Source organism: Podarcis gaigeae, assembly GCF_964106915.1.
Source record: "Podarcis gaigeae genome assembly, chromosome: 14".
Classification (NCBI taxonomy): domain Eukaryota; kingdom Metazoa; phylum Chordata; class Lepidosauria; order Squamata; family Lacertidae; genus Podarcis; species Podarcis gaigeae.
The window spans coordinates 33,744,835-33,762,585 of NC_139690.1; the positions used below are offsets into that span (position 1 = coordinate 33,744,835).

Below are 17,751 nucleotides of genomic sequence, written 5' to 3' on the forward strand. Positions count from 1 at the left end.
AAGGAAGTAGGTTGATATGCATATGAGAAGTGGACATTGACTTAAAAACATTTCACTGTATTTCTGAAGACTGGACACACCAGTAGAATAATAGTCATAGTCTAGGAAGCTTAATTGGGCTTGTTTTCTGCATCATGGCTGTCAGGCCTCAAGAGATGCTTGAAGGAATTTAAATATAATATTTTTAAAAAAATAAAAAAACCTTTTGAGACAGGACCCAAACAAGGATGGAAAATGAGAATTGGTCAAGGCTTAATCCATTATTTTTAATGACCTTCAATTGGAAACATTTAACAGAACAGCAAGTGGCACAGTTGAAAGAGAAAGCAGCAACATTCATATGCTAATAAGTTCAGCTCACCTATTCTATACTGAGCTTCTTGTATGATTATTTCAAAGCTAAGTGCATGGAAAAGAAACAAATTGAATATAGGCACATACCATGCAATCGCTGAAACAATGATAATCTCTTATAAAGAAGCAAGCACACACACACTTGTGACTTATGAGCACAAGTGGGGGATTCACTTGTCAAATCAATCTTATGGCAGTATTATGTGCCTGATGATACTAACCAGTGTTTGCAGCTGAAGTACTATATCAGTTTCTCCACTGCCATTTACAAAACCTGCAGTTAAAAAAAATCTAAAACAATAGTTCTTAATGGCCACTCCCAATACAATGTTACTGGTTTTTGTTTTTCAACTACTAAATAAAATGTTATTAACAACAAAAACGTGTGTGTGTGTGTGTGTGTGTGTGTGTCTTCTTTACTTGATGCTGTTAGTCACAGAGCGAAGGGGCCATCTGCATTTCCTGGAGTGGGGGGTGGGGATTCCATGCTCAGGGAGCCACTACTGAGAAGGTCCTATCCTGTGTCACAGCCAGCAGGCTACAAGTATTAGTGGGACATTGAGAATGGCTCTCCCTACCAATTATCCCTTTGGGGGCAGTCACATTCCCCACCCCACCCCCCAGTGCAATGGATTTCCTCTGTTTTTATTCCTATTCCAAGTGGGACCATTGAAATTTATGGGCATGACTAATTTAGGTCAATTACTTCCAGTGGGTCTACTTCATTTATAACTTAGTTGAATATAGCCCATCATCCCTGTGAGATTGCCAGTGCTATTGGACACACCCAGCCAAAAAGGACTCCCCCATAGGGTCACATAAGTAGACTGATATTAAATATTTCAGAAAGGGATGGCACATAACCATGTGGATCTTTAAACTAATTATTCTTTAAAAATCCTGGTGGAAATGAGATGGAATGGGCTTTGTGTGAAAGGGCCATAAATTGGATCAAGACTTTTCTGTCCATTCCTGCCTTGATATTGTTCCTACTAGAACTTGCTAGATATCCATCAAACTTAAAGAATCACAGCCTTCTCTGTCTCCCTCTCATTTCTCTCTTTCAGTTATCTGCCTCCAGAGATATTTTAGACAATTTAAGACAGCACACTCACACAGCAAAAGACTATAAGAAAAGTCAGTAGTCCTGTGATATGATGAAAACATTTCTTATCATACGCATATTTTTTAGAGATCTGTCCATATTTGTTTGAAGCTTTCTGTTCCTGATTCAGAGCTTCAGGCTCCTAGTACAGCACAAAACAGTTTTAAAAAGTTATCTTGGTCTATGTAAGCCTATTCTTTTTAACCATAGTAGGCGTTCGCGATACTTTTCCAAGTCAAGGTTTGCATTTTTCTTTCTTTCTTCCAGATGCATCTCCCACACAGCAGGGCAATACCTTGCTATTCATTTGAATGTCATGTTATTTCAATATGTTGAAGGTAAAGCTTGCAGCAACAATAAATCAGAATTTGCTCTGCAAACATATTTGTCAGCACTTTAAAACCTTAGTAACTTTGAAACCTGAATAATCTGAGTGCAAAATCATATTTTCAGACCTTTAAAACCTAGGTGACTTTAAAGTCTGAAACATATATGAAAAGGCAGCAAATAACTCATGCCACTTGTTTGCTACATTTGCTAAAGCTCCATTTAATAATAATATAAACACAAAGAGAGCAATCTGCCCACTGTTTGTGCCCAGCTACCAACCTACCTCTCATTAAACAGCTTTCCCATGAGCAGAGAGCTATCTGTGGCAATGCAATGATAATTCCTGTGATTCACTCTCAATGCACACTGTCCACATCCACAAAGAAGGGCTTTTATCAACTGTAAGGGGTGGGCATACACCAAGGTCCCACTGTCCTGTGTTTCCCTCAAAATGTGAATGTCAGGCCTAAAGGATACCCCTCAAAGCCCATCAGACGTAGCACAATTTTCGACCCCCTAAAGGGTGCACTTAACCCAGCAATGCCTCAGTATATCTAATGTTTCCTTCCTCACCTGCATGGACTCAGTGCTGAAAACAGCAACCAAAACATATCACTTCTAGATGCCAAACATATCCTTCCCAGCTGTGTGAAGTAGTTTTAAAAGGTGGGACCCTATCTACAGTAATTTGATCTTGTTTCTTTCAAATTGGATTGTAGTTTGCCTTGCAAACAGTTAACCCAAACCCACCTTGCGTAAGAAGGAAATGGAAAACTACCTGGCAATAAAGAGTTGGGTATATACATCTAATGATGTTTGTACTTAATAGCACCAATAAAGAGCTGGTGTGCTTCAGGGGTTTTTTTATTTAAAAAAATTCCCTTTTCCAGGCCTTTTGAAGTTATGATACCTGGATTAAATTGGCAACATGACACTAAACTAGCTGAAATGGAAACTTTCCAGTGCATCAACACTATGCATTGTCTTTTAAAATAAAGTCTGATGATGTTTATTTCATAACTCAACAAGAAAAAAATTAACTTCTAAGGCCCCTGAAAATCAATTATGTTGAATTTCATCACTAGAGTTTCCCAATTTCCTACTTACCTATGTCTTATAAATTACATTAACACACGCTGAGCTTTTAAAAAGAACCGAGTTCATAAACAAGCATCCAAGGATGTGTTAGCGAAGTTCAGATAGGAAAATTTGCTGAACACAGGACCTACTTGGCATTTTTGAAAGAGTCACTACCTGAAGCCTAAGAATGCCCTGTCAAGCTTATTAATGGCCTTGCAAATCCAACGTATAATTTCACCATGCCTAATGAAAAAGAGGCTTCAAAAAATGATTCTCAAAGGCAGAAATAATGCTGGTTAAACATTCTGTTATATCTCTTTGTTTCACCACTGAATTCACATTTTGGGTGGACATGGATATTCTCCATACTTTGTGTGTGCCTCAAGATATTGTTTCTTGCAGTGTTGTAAAACCGAGTACGAAGGAAAACTCTGAAACATTTTTTTGGGGGGGCAGTGTAAAGGCTCTGTTACTTTGAGATGTGGTGAGGATGGCAGGGGTCCAAACACCAGCCTCACCTACAATTGAGAATCAATACCTAAAGAATGAGTTAGGCATCATTAACACTAACACCAACCAACTGGAAAACTTGTAGCTGGTCAACTGTTTTTAATTAGTAATGCAGGAAGCTACTTGGTCTACACATAACTCTAAGCCAAGGGTGAGGAACCTCCAACCTGTGAGCCAGACTTGGCTGTCCAAGCCTCTCTATTTGTTTTACAAGGCTGTTTGGTGGATCCACGCACATCTGCGCTATGACATCATATATGATGTCATACATACAGGAACAGCCTAGCACCACTCACAAAGGACTTTCTTTGAACCCCTGAAAATAGGAGGCTCAAAAAAATAGCACACAGCTGTTTGAAAGCCCTTTGTAAATAGCTCCACACTGCTCTTTAAACCTCTTGTTTTCAGAGGCTTAAGGAGCAGTGCAGGGCTGCCCACAAATGGCTTTCAAATACCCCATGCTGTACATTCTAGTCTTGACAGGGCTCCAAAAAAGCTCATCGCCAAACTAAATTGCCAGGAGCTTAACAGGTGGGCAACTTTGAGCAGCCTGGGGTGCTGAGATTAGTATCTGCCCCATCAACTAGCAAAGATTTCCCAACACTGTTCTAAGCCATGGCTTGTGGGGCTTAAATGTGGCTTATTTGTGACACAACCACCAGTCCTTGTATTGTATAGCAGTGACTCTGGAGTTTCACAGAGGAGTCTTTCCTCCACCCACTCCAGCCCTACCTGGAGATGCCAGGGATTGAACTTAAGATCTTTCACATGCTACCTACGTATGTGCTTTATCACTGAGGACAGTGATTCAGTGTATGAAATTTAAGCTCCCTTCAGTGTAGGAAATTTAAATGCCACTACTCCTGGAGTTTGTTTTTTAACAAAAAAAAAATGCTGTATTCTTATGGCCTTGTTTATGGGTTATTGAAATTGTTTTCTTGAAATGCATTATTTTGGTTTTATGCTATGCCTTTTAAAACCTAAAGCTTCTTTTTGTAAGTCACTTGCAGACTTCTCATCACAAGGGGCTACTAAGTCTAAACTGTAAAAACAAAATGTGCATGTTGCCAAACCTTGAGGTTTGAACTAAGGCCACTTTATTTAAGAATAAAACCTATACAACCCTTGTAGAGGGGAAATGCTGCTCTACCCCCACCCACAAAGCTGATGGAGCAGTTTAGCCTTGAGGGTAGCCCTATCCACCCATAGAATCACATAGCACAGAGATTTAAGCCCTCAGGTGCCTAAAGTGGGTCACTGGGCTGAAACACAATTACTGCATTCCCTTTCCTGCACCTGAGCTGTCAAAAGTGACTGAATTAAATAGCAGATTAACCTAAGTAACAGTAATGCAGGTAAGAAGGTCATCTAAATGTCCATCATCCAGTTGATATTCAATATGGAGTAGGCAAAAAAAAAAAAAAAAAAAACCTCAACCCAAACCATTCTGAATCCACCAAAAATCCATACACGGCCCCAAAGTGACCAACAAGTCACACTGAGAGTCAGGGAGGGCAGGTGCTGTTGCCATGAAAAGAAGAGGGAGGGAGGGAGGGAGGGAGGGAGGAAGCCGCCCAGCCTTTAACTGAACCCACTCCGCCCGCAAGTATGTGAGTGATGCAAGAGCATCAGACTGGCTAGTACTTAGTTGGAATAGGCAATGGAATGAGCCGCCTTTGTAGAACTTGACAGACATATGAGCACTCTTAAGCGAAATACTGCTTTTATTTATATTCATTTCCAATTAATATAAAAAATAGTTTCAAAAAGTAATCAGGTATGGCCTCAAATTACAGCCCCATTGATTAAAATGTGCCAACCCTGATTCAAACTACCAACATGGATTTCAAAAAGCAAGCGAGCGATATGCCAAATGACCTAAGCTGCTGTTAGGATTTCACAGTACAGTAAAATGTCTCAATTATCTTAAGCAGTATGAGTCAATACGTTTCCTTTTTAACAATTGTAGTGCAAAATACAATGAATTTTCAGCACATATACACACTGCTAATAGTATTGATTGAATGGGGTAGCATTCTGCTTTTACCATTCAACCAATGGTACTTCTTACCAATAAGTACACAAACATGTACACACACACACACACACACACACACACACACACAATTTCTTTCTTTCTTTCTTGGCTGACAAGGTCAATCATTTGTCAGAGCTCTGAGTCAGACCCGGGACTATCACAAATTTAATGGTTGTAATTGTAGAGAATGGGCTTTGTAAGCAGATGACTCCAGGGTCAATCCCCATGTAAGGCTGTTGGGTGAGGTGCTGCGAGACCCATTTTGAACTCTGGACAGCCACTTCCAGTTAGTGGGGAGAATATTGGACTGGATGGGCCAATGACTCAGTTTAAGCCAGCTTCCTTTATTCCTATGAATAGGTAAAGAAACAGTGATCTATTTCCTTTAATGTTTTATTTCCTTCCTTTATAAATAAATAAATAAATAAATAAATAAATAAATAAATAATAATAGTTTACAATTATATCTGAACATACAGATACCCAATTAGAAATTGAAACTGAGAATAACGAGGAAAAAAGGAAAATAAGGGGGGAATTAAAATGGGGAGGGGAGCCAGGAATAGAGAGGACAAGCATATAAAATTATAAGCATGACATCAATTGAATAAACTGCCCAAGAGAAACTATAGTCACCTGACAAGGGCAAAGGGTAACCTGAGATCCAAACACATAATATTGTTAAGTTATCCAGTCAATTTTATTCAACTTCCTGCATCTATTTTATGCACAATCTTAAAAACTCCCTCCGCCATGTGCATAGCTTGTTTATTTACAAGTCCCTCTTGTGCCTTGAGAAACAAGACCTTTTAGGAAATTCTAGCTTCAGTAATGTTAAACTAAAAAAATGGAAATTAAGGTACAAGAAGGCAGAGATAGAATAATGAAACAACTTTATTGTGTTTAAATGAAAACATACATGATTTGGGTTATAACACATTTGAAATTGGGTAACATGATAAAACGAAGGATACAACAAGTATTGAAACAAGTTAACAAATTGCTGATGTTATGTATCACAGAGAATGCAGGGTTGGGAGGATGTGGGGAAGTCCAGTAGACTTGGAAAAAAGAACAAGAAAATTTGTAACCTTTCTACTTTACTCTTATAATATGCTCTTTATTCTTTTTTCTGTATTTCACAAACTCAATAAAAAATATTATAAAAAAAAAGAGAAACAAGACTGTTAAGGAGAGGTTCATGTTCTATAAATAACAAACTAGATATTTGCACAAAACGCATTCCTTTGCTTCCTCAGGCCCATGCCTTCAAGAGACCAGCAAATATAGAGTAAGGTCACATTACGGAACCCTCACACTCAGGATGTACAAATGCAGCAACGTTTGCATCAGAGGGGAGAAGAGCTGACCTCCCCATCCCCTTGTGTGTCCTTGTAGCTTGACCCATAAAACTAGGCAGAATGTACAGCAGCAAAAGATATTTAATCTGCTGTGGGGGAAACTGCCTGTGCAGGACCAGGTTGGCCCATAAGAATTGGAAATCGATAGCTCACAGCCATTTGTTCCTGATCAGAGCATGATTTGAGGAGAATGTCAAAGCAATCCTTTTTCACAGCACAAAGCCAATTTGTTTTATTTTATTTTATTTTCCACCAGGTCATTTAGCCGTGTGAGGTGACCCTTGCAATGCGGTGAAAATCAAATATTTCTACCAGACTGACTTTTCTTGTTCTCCTGATGTGCACTGGAAAGCTTTGATCCTCTGGGGCCTGGGTGAAGCAAAGAGGCAACTTTTAACAGGGAAAGTTACAGAGAAGGGGGAAAGCAGCAGGTGGGTGAGGGAAGTAAAGAGGGGGAGAAATGGGCCTCTTGATTCTGTGCTCAGACTAAAAAGGGAATGTTTCTCCAAAGCTAAAAGAATGTGGCATTTCCTCAGCTGGAGCCAGTGAAAGTGCGCTGGTCTCAGAAATCGCCTTCATCTAACAGCACCCGGCCACCTGCTCCTTGAATTCTGCTGTTAAAAGACGTTAGCAGACCATCTGTTATGTGGTGGCACGCTGAGGATTTTTGGTCCTGTTCATATTCATGGGGGGGAAAGCAGCGGTATTTAATCAATCTGCTTGGAATTGCTTTATATGATTAGCGTGTAATGATTCAGGTAGGTCATGGACACGGACATCTTTTTTATTACTGCATTAGACAGCTAGAAGCACACATCAATCCCATAAAAGATACAAGGGTTGATGCACTTTGGGAAAAATATATTCAGCCACCAAAGAAAACAATAATAATAAAAAATGCAAATGTGATAGATAATGACTCTTACAAGGAAGAGGGAGGGACAGGAAGAGGGTTAGCTTCAGGCTGATGTGCACTTGCGCTCTCTCTCTCTCTCTCACACACACACACACACACATGAGCCCAGCAAAAAGAAAAAGGGTGTCAAAAGAAGTAACAGGTGCTACCCAGCATGTGCTACCCAGCACATGTCCCTGTGATTATGTCTGCCCTGCCCACTAACTTTATCCCTTCCTGGTCAGGTGGCTAAATCTATGCATCTTTTGCATTTCCCACAATGCCTATGCTTTTTAGGGCAGTGCCAAGGAAACTTTTTCAGCCGAGGGGCCACATTCCCTTATGGGCAGCCTTTCAGGGGCCACACACGTTCGGATCGGTGGGGCCAGAGGCAAAAATACATGGGACCACAGATGTGAACTTTGTCACATTTCAGCCACACAAAAGTCAGCAGTTTCTACACCCTACCTTCCCACATTCTATCCAAACAAGCAAGAGACATTATTACAGTTGAAGTACACATTTCCCGACAGACAAAAGCACTTGAGGGGGGTGATGGGCATGACAATTAAGGGATGTTGCATGGGTATGGCCTAGCGAGAGTCCCAAGGCAGTGATGAAATTTGGCCCACAGCTGAGAACATCACGGTCCTCAGAAACCCACTGTGAACACAGTAACATAAAAAGAGCCTGCTGAATCAGGCCAGTCGCTCACTTACTCAAGCATCTTGTTCGGTGTCCCCACATAGATGCTTGTGGGAAACCTGCAAACAGGACCCGAGCACAAGAACACTCTCCCATCCTACGGCTTCCAGCAACTGGTATTCAAAAGTATTACTGCCTATTTGATAGCTTTAGCCTCCATAAACTTGTCCAGCCCTCCTTTGAAGCCATCCCAATGGTGGCCATCCAGTGTCTCCTTTGGGAGTGAGTTCCAGAGATTAACTACGTGCTGCATGAAGAAGTACTTTACTTTATCTGTCCTGGATCTTCCAACATTCAGCTTTATTGGATATGATATTTGCAGTGCACACTGATGGCAAAGTGAATTCACATTGCTCAACCCTTGATGCAACGGTTAACACAAAGCATAGGGAAGTTCCAACCACAACATCTGAACCAGCTGTGTGGGATCACTTTTAGTTATGGCGGCATTTGGATGTAGAAAAGAGGCTGGCAGCTGCATGTTTGATGAATGCACATATATTTTACTGCTGGATGCCAGACTTGAGATTTTCTGTGCCAAACAGCAAGTTTTCTTGGGCCAGCTCTGCAAGTTTGCCCTCTTTCCATGGTTCTTGGATGTCCAATGCCGATGCTGTAAGTTCTACAGCTTCACAGGCCATGGAAATAGCAATACCTGGATTTATTTGCAGAAACGTATCTTGTGCAGCAAATTGTGTAAGCTTCTTTTGTTTCTGAGTCAAATGAATGGATACTATTTTAAAAATACGACATCATTTAAAGTATTAAGAGTGTTATCATTAAAGTGTCACATACACATCAAAGGGGCTCTCTTTTTAAATATCTCTTTAGTAGATTACTCACCTGTATATTGTCCAAAATAAAATTCTAACTAGAATACTATAATAGCCATCCTATAAATCAGTAATGTACTACATGTGTAGGTCATGTCACAGGCGAATAGAGCAAAATGTCTGGCCATATGGTGGACTTAAGAGCCAGCTCATCTACATTCTCTGTTACCAGGCAACGTCTCGGACTTCAGTCTCAGATTGGCTAAATAATAATGACCCCTTAACCCTTAAAAATGATTGATATTCACAGTACTAGTCAGGTTACAATCACAAGGGGGAAATACTGGCAGCAATTAGGCACTAAGGAATTTGGCAACATTCAAACATTTTCCCCAAATCCAAAAGTATCATTATTATTTCCTTTATGTGATGCAAATCTATAGGCTTGTTTCTACAAGGCTTCTTCTCCCCACCTTAGTCTGCGTGTGCAGATATTGAAATATATTAATCATACACAAATTGTTTGGCTTCCTAACAATGCCCCACTAATTAGCCCAGGAACTGCCACCTCCCATAAGTTGGAAATCCCTCCACCACCTGTGCCTTGCTGTGCTCTGGTGACACAATTTCTTTTTCACCATTTCCCCCCAACATGTCAACTGTGTCAAATGCTGCTAACTGCCACAATGCTGCTCCATGACAGATAGGACCGCTTGTGGCAGAGATGAAAAACTAAAGAGTAACAGGCACATTTAGCAATGAAAGGAACAGATTTGTAAAGCATGCTCAGGATGAATAGCTGCTACTTGGAAGTATAGCCAAAACACCTTTCCTTGAAATTCTAACTTCCCCACCCCCTTATGGCAAAGAGGAGAGTTATTAGATACATAAGCACTTTCCCCTTGTAAATTACATTTGCATTCCACTGTGGTTTTCGGACTGTATTCTAGGGAAACCCTGGGCTTTCTCAGAGGCTTATTCCTCAAGGAGAAAACTGGGTAACTACAGTGGTACCTTGGGTTAACAACTTAATTCATTCTGGAGGTCTGTTCTTAACCTGAAACTGTTCTTAACCCGAGGTACTATTTCTGGGTTAGTGGAGTCTGTAAGCTGAAGAGTCTGTAACCCGAGGTACCACTATACAGGGGAGCTTGCCTACTGGTCCTAAATTACCCCCTTTAATATGCAGACAACAGGTGAATGTTGAATACATTCTTCCAGGACACACACTCAGTCCACACGATGAAACAGAAAAGCCAAAGGACAGGGCCAGAATGACAATATTATGATGCCCCCATTCAATTTTAAAAAAATATTAATCCACATATATATATATATATGAAATAGCATAAAACTTACATGTATGCTGAAATGTACATGCATGGATGTCATGTGCAACACATGACAGGGTCTACTTCCTCACATCATTTTGATTTATACTAGTAGGACACCCTCTGGTTTAGTTGCAGACAAAGTAGCATGCAAATGGTTCTATGAATGAAGTGTGAAAACCTTGAGTGTGTCTAATTTCTATGGAGCGAGACAATATCTACTCAGAAATGCCTCATTTTCCAGACAACACTGTTGTTCAGTGGGAGTTAATGATCCCAACTAGGGTCCAACTAGTGTGTATACAACAGCACTTTCCTGGTCTCTTCCCAACCCCTCAGGTTCAGTCCTCAAAACCCATCAATAAATGTGGAATGGCATGTGATAGTATGTGATAGTGTGAGGCTCCATATCATGTTGGATCTAAGTCAACGATGATCCTACATTTTGTGGAATTGCTTCAGACAGAATGCAGTTTTATTTAGGAGAGAATAAGGTATGAATTAATTACAAAACTTAGGTACAACTGTATTTCTATGCTCAGGATGTGTGTTCATGGATGATTACTTTCCTTACCGCAACCCGTTCAAGTCCTTTATGATATAAATACACACTGGTGGATCAAACTAAGAATACGCATGGTTCACTGAATGTTACCAGCTTACAATGCTAAAAGTAAAATGGGACACTTTGGAAAAGTATGGGGAAAACAGATTAATCCAAAACGACGTTGTCACATCTAATCTTTTGTTTTTGTTTTTAAGTGAGAAAATTAACAAAAAATGTAAGCTGTAATTATTCAAAAATGTCAGTAAATTTATTCATTATATTAATCCAAAAGATCTAGAAACTGAGAATACTGGCTAATCTTTCAGGGAACAACAAAAACATTACTTTCTACTGTTTTCAGCTGGTATACACAAAGACACAACTATGTAGAAATGAGAAATCCACACATGACCCATTAAGTAATTCAGATTTCTGTTTCATTATAGACCATTTTCATTGTGATTTACTCATTCGTCCACAAGGAACAGATTCAAATACTGCTTAAGGAGATATATATTAATCACATTATCGGCATCCCCCCACTCAGCTGTCTCCATCCTTTCCCTCTTTCCAATTCCTCAACTACAGGGTTCTCACAACAAACTTTTAAACACAGACTCATATTCAGCAAAACACAATCTTTCCATTTTGTGTGGCTGAAGATGCAAATCAAGCTGGGGTGAGGCTTGAGAACTATGCATTCCATCAACATAGAAAAGAAACCAGAGAGAGTTGCACTTACAGAATGAATGCTCCGCTCTAGAAAACTGTAGGCTCCACTTACATGAGGCTTCTGTGTAGTTTCCTGAAAATAAAAAACAAACACAAAACCCATCACACTATGCTCTTGATGTATCATCCTCCACATTTTATCCTAACCCTAATAATACAAAGAATTAGGAGAGGCAAAATTAAGTATATATTCACACAGCAAATAGTTACTCTATGGAATTTACTCCTACAAATATTTAGTGATTGCCACCAACTGGGATGGCATTAAAAGAGGATGAGATAAATTCATTAAGGCTGTGTGCTACCTCCAGTTTCAGAGGCCTCTGAACAGCAGCTGGTGTGAATCAGAAGCATGCAAAGTGTACAGATGTGCTCAGGTCCTGCTAGTGGGATGCTGGATAGGATGAGCTATGTTTTGACTATGAAGTGGTTTCTGATTAAAAGATTGGTGTAGGTATGTATGAGTGACCTTTCCCTTGGAGAAGAGAGAAAGATCGAGGCTCATGTATTCCCTTCTCATTCTCTTCCAAGAGGCGAATGCCTGAAGCAGAATATCCCATGAATATTTGAATGGCAAACATACAATTGTGCAGTCAATTAACTTCAGGGTTTTCAGGTTCTCAGGAAGAATCTCAGGGGGAGAGGAAAGGTAATATCTGATCAAGCACAGAAAAGTATTTATATCCCAATAACTGTACGGTCTAATGGATGGTTTTACAAGTTTCCTCACTTCTTCCCTGAGCAAGATTACACAGCATCCATCTTAATGACTAGCCAACAGATCGAAACCATCACAGTGAAAATGCAAAACTGCTGATGAATAATTTGAACTTTTCTGCTTTTCTCACCTCTCCAGAACCCTTCAGCATTGCATTATAATGCAAGATTAAGAGAGTAGAAACCCAGCTTTGTGTGAGTTTCTTCTCTCTATCACTCAACATTGCTGGGAGAGCGTAGTGGTATATATTTTTATCTGTTGTATAAGCATAGGTTTGAAAAAAAGTGGGGTGCAGGATTGTTCAGAGTGCCATAAAGGTCATCCATCCCCCCTTTCAGTATACAGATGCACACCATACATTTGAGGAAGATTCAATGCACATTGAAAGCACATAGTTTCCCTCAGAATTCTAGGAACTGCAGTTAGGGTGCTGTAACTGTAGCTCTGTAAGGGCAAAAGTATAATTCTCAGGATTCTTCAGGAAAAGTCATGTGGTTTGAAGGCACATTGAATGTATGTTAAATGTATGTTGTGGATCTTTCTGAAGGCTAAATGCACACATTCTGAAAAAAAAAGAAAACTTAAATCCGACTTGAGTAGTAATTTGGATCAAGAGCAATGATGACACATTCAGGAGATTACTGTCAACCAAACATCAAACGCGAACCCACACACAAAATCAAATCACACATTTAATCCATTTAAAAAAACAAAAACAAAGCAAAACAGTCAAGTTATAAATATAGAGAATTGCTGGTCATTTAAATTTCCAGCTCCAATTAGATAAAGTTATCACCAACTGAAAGCCAGATTATCTTTGCTTTATAGGAAAGCCAAAAAGAAAAGCAAGCTTTTGAACTATGAGCAGGGCTATAATTAGACAACTTGGATTATTACTCCTGTTTTGAGGCTTGCTCTCCCTTTTGTCATTGTTACTGTTTTTGTTTGGCCTCCGTTTAATTTCCTGTCAGCCTTACAAGAGATTTCTAATGTTTGGGCTGTAGAATAAGTTCTGATTAAAAATAATCTTCCCAATTACAGCTTGGCACAAGCTAAGACTGCCACGTGTTCCCTGCCACTAACCTCTGGGTTTCTGTCTGCAGTAATTGTGTCTATATCAGCCCCTAACTGCAAATGAAAACCCAGGGGGCATATTCAGGCATCCAGCTTCCTGAGCCTTACCCATATCTCTTAATTTGCACTGTCTGTCAAAAGGAGATGCTCTCCAATGTACTAAAATGAAATCCTCAGAAACGGCAGGTCAAATGAACAAGGGGAAATGGGAGGGTTTGGAATTGAAAGTGGGGGGAGATGTAGCAGAAATCTGAGACTCAGATATGAGGGTGCCTCAACACTCTTCATTATAATTCCAATCCCTGTCCACATGCACAAATAAAATGCTGAAGTTATGTGTTGCTGCTTCCGCTTTGCCTCTCATAAATGCATAGCCAATTCATGTGGTAAAATGCAACAAAATAAGAGTAAAGGAAATACCAGGTTTTTCAAACAGCTTAGATTTAGCATATGGATGGACGCTTATTGATTGATGCTGCAACATCAAGTGAATGAACTGCTGCAATTTAAACATAGCAGACATATCACCTCCCAGTGGAAGGCTGGTTCATTAGGGCAAATGGGGCACTGCCCAACCAAGTTCACTGTGAGTTCAGACAGCCTCCCTACACACACCTGCCTGTCCATGGAGTGGCACTGCCTGTCAGATGATTCACAGCACTGCCTTTGTAGAACCCAGTATAGAGGAAGATGTTGGCAAACCCACAATTAGTTGTATTTGTCTGATATTGGGCCTGGTTCCATCTGCTGTTGGGCTCCATGCCTTCTACCCTTCCAGGCTCACTAGACACCAACCACCACTATGCCTAGTGTCACACAAAACACAAAGCTGGCCACAACTCCTCCAGTGGACCAAGCCTGCACATTCACCTTTCACCCTTCAACTGGTGGGAAATCAAGACAGATAGGTATAAATATGTGCCCAGGGAAACTTGTTTTCTTCTTTCCCCACACAAAATCAGAGAACAATATAGTGATATACTGCAAGGAGGACACAAGGGGCTTAGCTCACTCACTACATTCTGGGGTGTGTGGTTTTTAGACAGATATTAATTTCTGGTCTAATAGGCTGCCTGTCCACTTTTTCTCTGGAATCAAGTGTGGTGCTCCTGGTGCTCTCAGTCTGTAGGTTTTTGTTTTTGTAGTTTTGTTTGTTTTTGAAGGGAAAGGAAGTTGGACAATAAATTTCCTGCCTCACTGAGTGATGTGTAGCAGTTCCACATTTAGTAAAACATCAGAATTGCAGGCAGTGGGGCTGAAAGGGTGTCTTGTTACTTTTAGGGTTGGAACTGCAGCTCTGCAGCTCCTTGCATTCCTCCTGCTCAACCTGCATGTTTTAAAATGAGCAGCATGTTCCAAAAGCACTAAAGAGAAAAACAAATAAATGAACGAAAGCCTCCAGTACGTTATCCTCTCAAAGAAACCACCACAGTTGAGTTACCTCGGGATATCTTACCACCGAGTAGAATAAGAACGAGTGAAACAATCTGTCTAGCTTCCTCTCTTGTCAGTAAATCCCACAGAGGTCAATAGAGGTATTAATGTGATTAAATTATTCAAATACTTTAGGGGTTCCATTTTCTGGTCCTGAAATTTTAATCAGTACTATGATCACCCAGAACTGCTGTGCCTGTACATACACAATTGCAAAAATAAAATACTTTGAAGAATAGAACTATTACTTTTGAACCAGCATTCAATTTAGCACCATTATGTGTCAGAATATGGTGAAGATAAGCATTAGGAAGTCACAATTGTTTTGCTCATTCATCAGCGTTTTATATCAACTCCTATTTTTCAGCACAACGTTTTTCCCATTTCTATTATCAAGATTAATAACCCAACAATGCACAAAAGCATAGACTGGACTGAGGTAGGGAGAAGGGTGGGGGAAGAAAAAGACTATGATTTACTTCCTCTGATTACTGTTTTATTTACACTGCTGAGAACATTCTATTTTTCTGCTTCATAATTTAGCACTTGTCCCATAAAGGAACATTAAGGCAAATCACCCCTTCTGTTTAACCACAGCATGCTAAACTGTACTCTAAAGTAATCCACTTTAGAAAACAACAGCTGTAGCAGCAACAGCAGCAGCAGCAGCAACAACAGTGGTTTCCTATAGCACTTGCAACCAGATAACCAGAAATAAGGAGAGGAGACACAGGTAAGTGGTTTGAAGTAAGGCCAACCACAATGCATTAATGATCTGCAGAGGTAAAAATCCATGAGCAACTTATACTGCTGCCTAGCTTTACTAATCAAAAGGTAAGCCTGTCACTGCCCAGAGTGTGGGTTAGTATTTTACTCTATCTGTTCTTACTATTTAAACAAGCGTAAGTGAGGTGCAAAAATGCAACACAGAAACAATAGAATGCTGTAATAGAAATAGGAGATACAACACAAAACCCAGCAGAACAGTATTATAAAAACAGGACTTCTGTAATAATGGGGCCCTGTCCTATAGGTCAGGCAGGGAAACACAAGGCATGTGAAGCACCAGAAGGAAGAGTATTCCAGAGTGCAAGGGCAATGGTAGAAAATACCCATTTTTGTCTTACTGCTCTATGACATTCTGTAGGATGTGGTGCCTTGAGTATAATGTCCCCAATGAAGGGACAGGTATTCTTTCAGATGATACAAGCATCCAAACATCAGAACTAGGAAAAAGGAACTCACCATATCTCCTCTGATAAAAGTGGTATGTGTGGGGTTCTGGGTCCTTTTGGCTTATTATATCTCATGCTAGACATAGTACCAAAGATGTATGGGTTGGAGCACACTAGGAGGCAGGGCTGGAAGCCAAACAACAAGCCACTTCTGGTGCAGTTCCTAAGCATGCTCCAGGGCTGGGGAAGAACAGGTGGAGGATATATAAAACCTTCTGCCTGTTTCCTCCCTCTTCCTTCTTCAAAAGATGTGGTGCCCAGATCACCATCCCGCTACGCAGTGTGACTTAGCTGGTTGCCACAGTTAGGGCATAGCAAGAAGTTCTGTCTTCTCCCGTGGATGGTTGGTGGGCAGGGATTTTCCCACTAACTCCAAACTGCAGTGTTGGAGAAGTGCAATTAGAGGTGAGAGCTGGATAATGAAGTTGACTAGTTTTATCTGGACCCCTGACAGCTGTGTATACGAAATAGAAGAAGTTAGCACAAGTTGTGAATACCCTGAGGCACTTTCCAAGTGAACAGTGACCCCAGAGACTGTGGGAACAGCAACACATGGCTGTGGGAACTATGGAGCAGGGTATAGATCACTTCTGAGGTTAACCCTCACTCTAAGGACACATGAATCAGGAAGAGCTGCCTCCTCATATGAATGGGAGAAAGAAGTAGAATTAGCACCACATTTCACCCATGTGGGGTAGGTTCACCCAATTTCCCATACATGGTCTTTTTTCCCTGAGCAGCTCATACCACCCAACTGTTGGCATCTGTCTGTCTCAGAAGACAATGGAAGCGTGTGCCTTCAGGGGCAAACTATTGGAGTTACAGCTCCAGCTGTGACTACAGAGACTGATAAGGGAGAGACATGTTTTGTTGCAGCTGGGGCAGATGAAGGTGTCTGACTGTGTTGATGCAGGTATACTAGGGTGTTTCTTATTTCTGCGCTACTCCCAGCTGTCATTCCTCCTCTGGTCACTGCTGTTGTTCAGAAAGTGGCCAGAGTTATATCCCATACCTTTTGTCTTGCCTCTTTATTTCTGGTCTCCTAACACAATGCTAATTACACAAATGCAATTAACATGAACGTTGTGTTGTTGTTCTGTAAACAACACCATGGGGAAACAGAACAGTAGAAGAGGTGAAGTTTTAACTCATTCTCTCCCTGCCATGGTCATGACAGTAATCACCTCTGGTATTTGCATTTCAAGGGGATTTTGAATTGGCACCATTTGGGATATATCCAGGCAATTAATGTCACATCTGGCTTGGCCCTCAGAATCTCCTGCATCTCATAAAGTAGCATCCAGCAGCTCTTTCATCCTCATTAGTCACTCTGCTATGGCTTCTCCTGAGGGAAGAAATTATTATCCTGCAGTCTGATAATAGCAGGTGGACCCTCACTTTTCATGAACTGCTTGGTTGCATCTGTGTGTGCCTGGAACAGAAGGCGGTGTTCTCAATATGGCAGTGATCATTCAGAGAACAATTATGCTGAAGCTCTATGAACAGAGATCATACTGTCTATAATGCTG

At 40.5% G+C, this 17,751-nt stretch overlaps 1 protein-coding gene across 21 annotated transcripts in view; it reads right to left on the reverse strand.

Annotated features, from left to right (window-relative positions):
• RBFOX1 (RNA binding fox-1 homolog 1) overlaps positions 1-17,751 on the reverse strand; it is a 1,459,852-nt gene that overhangs the window by 836,948 nt on the left and 605,153 nt on the right. For 20 of the 21 annotated variants that reach the window (XM_083710893.1, XM_083710868.1, XM_083710871.1 and 17 more), the window contains one exon: positions 11,772-11,834. The exons of the other annotated variant lie outside the window; for it this stretch is intronic. In XM_083710893.1, coding sequence (XP_083567019.1) covers positions 11,772-11,834 — 63 coding nt within the window. The remainder of the gene's footprint in view (positions 1-11,771; positions 11,835-17,751) is intronic. 21 annotated transcript variants of the gene reach the window in all.